The sequence below is a fragment of the Humulus lupulus genome, chromosome 4 (assembly GCF_963169125.1).
Source record: "Humulus lupulus chromosome 4, drHumLupu1.1, whole genome shotgun sequence".
Lineage (NCBI taxonomy): Eukaryota > Viridiplantae > Streptophyta > Magnoliopsida > Rosales > Cannabaceae > Humulus > Humulus lupulus.
Genome location: NC_084796.1, coordinates 96,291,967 through 96,296,069, shown reverse-complemented (window position 1 = coordinate 96,296,069; position 4,103 = coordinate 96,291,967). Strand labels below are relative to the sequence as shown.

General features: G+C 28.5%; 1 protein-coding gene across 1 annotated transcript; it reads right to left on the bottom strand.

Annotated features, from left to right (window-relative positions):
• Nucleotides 1-1,281: 1,281 nt before the first annotated feature.
• On the bottom strand, nucleotides 1,282-2,413 carry LOC133832400 (uncharacterized). Its single transcript, XM_062262749.1, has 5 exons — nucleotides 2,219-2,413; nucleotides 1,926-2,132; nucleotides 1,751-1,840; nucleotides 1,562-1,669; nucleotides 1,282-1,470 (listed from the first exon to the last, which is right to left on the bottom strand). The coding sequence occupies exons 1-5, from the start codon at nucleotides 2,411-2,413 to the stop codon at nucleotides 1,282-1,284; spliced, it is 789 nt and encodes a 262-aa protein (XP_062118733.1).
• Between the last annotated feature and the right edge of the window lie 1,690 nt (nucleotides 2,414-4,103).

The window sequence follows — 4,103 nt, the reverse complement described above, 5'->3', positions numbered from 1 at the left end:
GAGTTTTTGGTTATAAATTTGAAGTTTAATCTTATACTTTTTTCATAACACTTTTCAACTGCTACATTTGATTGTTTTGATAACATTTTTAGTTTGTTATATTATATAAACCATAACGATTTTTTACGCTTATAATATGTTTTTAAATCATAACATATAGTAATAAAATTTTAAATTTTATTTTGATAAGTATACTTATATGGTTTTTTTTTAATTAAAAGATTTTCATTATTGTATTTTGATAAAAAAAATTCAAAATTAATCATAAAATGTAATTCTCAATAGATTGATAAACCATAAGTATTATATTAAACAATAACTAATTCAAACCATGAATGTGTCTACTTCATGAGATCTTAGTTCTAACTTAAGTTTGAAAGCATAACATAATAAAGTTTTATAATCTTGAACAATTTTTACTTCAAAAATGAAAAATAGAAACATTACAAGATACACAAAAGTAAATCATGCGTGAAACTTGCTCCATCCTTCAATTCATCATCCTTTGTGCACTTGTCTTTGTTGTGAGTCCATTTGCTTAGCTACAACAAAATTTAAATAAGTAATGCTTCAACTTAAAGTTATAGTAATCTAAAAGAGTACATAAAAAAAGTTAATTACCTAATTATAACTTTATCAGCTGGCCATGCAATTATACTACCTATAGCATCTTCTATAGTAGACATAACTGTTGAAGGCCTCCACAGAAATGCATCATTCTTTCTCACAAGATCTATCCCCACTTTCATAGTACTAGGCCCAAGAGGAACATGGTGAACGTCATCATTTAGGTCACTTGAGATAAAATAACCTTCTACAATAATTTCTCCAGATCCAATCAAATCTAATATTTTGCATTTTGAGCCAAATGTGTGGTTCTTGACACTCTAAGAATATATCAACAAAACAAATTCAGCAGCAGTAAATGATTTTATATTGAATATTATATGTTTTAGATTTGATCATTTTCATATAATTAGTATCATAATTACCTGAGTGGAATGAACATGAGAATTTGATTGAACATTGACATTTGATTGCTCCTTACTCTGAGTAGATGTATTCTATTTACAAGTAAGATAGAAAGACATGAATTCAACATCAAAATAAAAAAAAAATACGAAAGTAAAGACTAACCAAAAAATTAAACATGAATCTTAGTTATTATTGCAATTCAGCCACATGAAAATATAGTTTCAGCATCAAAATACTTACTTGATTTTTCGTTAAAGAAACAATGAGTTGCCCCATGTGTTGCATTTTGTCTTTAAAATCTTTGCATTAACCTTCTATCTTCATCAGATGGTCATCTCTTTCTGACACAATTTGCAACTTTGACCGAGTAACTCCTCTTCCAAAAGCTCTCATGTATGTATTTTTTTCAGGACCAAGGACTTTTGTGAGGATGTCTCCATTAACACTTGTAGTTGAAGACATAGCAGGATCTTTCTTATATTCTTCAACCAAATCCTTCAAAAATAAATAGTATCAATAAATGTATTCAAACAAATGAGTAAGTTAAAACTAAAGTCACATGATTTTGAAAGGGCAAGGTGTATACAAAAGCTTTAGCCACTTCTGAATTTATTGGTTCGCCATTTTTCTTCTTATGTGCTTTGGTCCAAACATCAACTCTAGAAGGTGGTGTTTTGGTTTCACTATGGTTCATCTATCAAAATAAGAAAATAAGTTAAAAAAATATCTAAACCAAATTCTATAATAAAACAACTATAAATATGTTTGGCTTTACCAATTCATCAATCAATCTTGCATAACCTTTGCGACTACAAGTGTGGGGTAGTTGCTTTGTCCGTATTTTTCTGAATTTCTCACTTGTAGCCTAAGAATATAAAGTTAATAGAGACATTAAACTATAAATTTTAATCATAAATATATTTGGTTATAAGATGTTAAGAATAAAATACCTTAAACTCAGCACTATTTTTTTCCTTAACAAAACTTTTCCACTCATTCATGGATTTAATATTATCAGGCTTTAGTTTCAATCTTGCTTCTTCATTTGGTGTCTTTGTTATTTTAGTAACTAGCCTTGATTTTGAAGCTCTCCAAATATCTGCCATACTTTTGAATATATAGTTCTTTTGCCAATCTTTGTCAACCTTATATCTTGCCTAGTAAAAATAATAATAGGTTAGTATTAATGTAAATGAATTTCAACAAATTTCATGTTCAATGCATAAAACCTGAATATATATACCTGAATAGATTTCCATAAGACCTCTTTCATTTCTAGAGGAATCTTCCTCAAATCTTTTATCGTTATTGGTACAATTTCTCTAACAAGTGCACCCAAAAATGAAGACAAAGATATTGATGTTGCACCTATTGGTTGTCCCTTTGAGTTAAACTTAACTTCCAAACGACCATCACTGTCTATTGCAATAGACTTCATTTTACTAGGGCCTCTAGTTCTCTTTTGGGTAATAGGTGCAACAACTTCTTCAGGTAGTTCTTGTTCGTCTGCAAGTTTTCAACAATTGTTTCATTTGGGTTTTCTGGGATTTGTAGGCGTTGTAATTTTCTTGTGGCTGTTGGTGAGATGGCATGGTCATTTGAAGGACTAATTTTTACTTCAACCACTCTTTTAATAGATCCCCTAGTGGCTGTCATTGAAGCTAAGAATGGAGAAATTAGGTCATTAGTAGGTGGTCTCACTATTTTTTCAAGAGAGTCTATTGGTTGTTCAACCTCAAATAGATTTTTAAGAGATCTCCTTGTCATAGGGGAGATGGGTATTTCTTCTTCATCAGAAGAGTCATTTCTTACAATCATTCTACGTGTCTTTTTCTTTGGAGACACATCCTTAGTATATCTCTCTTCAACAACCTTATCCATTTCTAAATTTAGTCTAAAGCTCTTCCTCTTTTCATTGAGGAGTTTAAAGAGTTACAAAAATCATATATAACAACATATTATCAATTATCACAAAAAAAAAACTTATAATAAAAGTCAGAAAGAAGAAATAAACAGTCATTCTTGGCATCAAAGAAATAAAAATTCAAAGTGTCATACTAATAGTAAAAGAGCGGACAAGCATCTCTTGGTCCATTATTTTTTCCACTTTTATCCTCATATTATTTTATATTTACTTTTTCCACTCCATAAAAATGTAGAATTTTTACATTACATACGACTGTTTTAGTAATTGCACTGATTTTTGTTTTGGACTATTGTTTTTTTTGTTTTGAAAGTTTTCTCTCTCTCTCTCTCTAAAAGTTTGTGTCTAACCTTATACATAATAGTGAGTATTTATATAATTTAAATATAAAATCATCACACATATTATCAACATATATGTATTTTCTCACCAACTACCACTCATTTTTATTTTAACTAAAAGTGGTCATTTGTTACAAAAATGCACGTCTAGAGAGTACAGAGTAGAAGTTTAATTAACTAAATAAAAATGAAAAAGAAGTATGCATAAGCATATACTAGCCATTGCCAGCAAAAAATAATCACTCATAATAGTTTATATGATTAGTCACTGGAATAGATGAAAAATAATCACTGATTATATAATAGTTTATATGCTTAAATTGGAATAGATGATATCCAATTTATTTTAACTAAAAGTGGTCATTTGTTACAAAAATGCACGTCTAGAGAGTACAGAGTAGAAATTTAATTAACTAAATAAAAATGAAAAAGAAGTATGCATAAGCATATACTAGCCACTGCCAGCAAAAAATAATCACTGATAATAGTTTATATGATTAGTCACTGGAATAGATGAAAAATAATCACTGATAATAGTTTATATGATTAGTTTTAATTGCTTCAAATATTATTATGAGATCAGTTAAATTTGGTATTTCACTACTATATACTGAAAAAAGCTTGTAAGATGCTCCCCTATAAACAAAAATTATTTAATTTAAATATCTTTAAATTGGAATAGATGATATCCAATTTATTTTAACTAAAAGTGGTCATTTGTTACAAAAATGCATGTCTAGAGAGTACAGAGTAGAAATTTAATTAACTAAATAAAAATGAAAAAGAAGTATGCATAAGCATATACTAGCCACTGCCAGCAAAAAATAAATAAATAAAAGACATATGTTTTCAAGCTTTGGCCA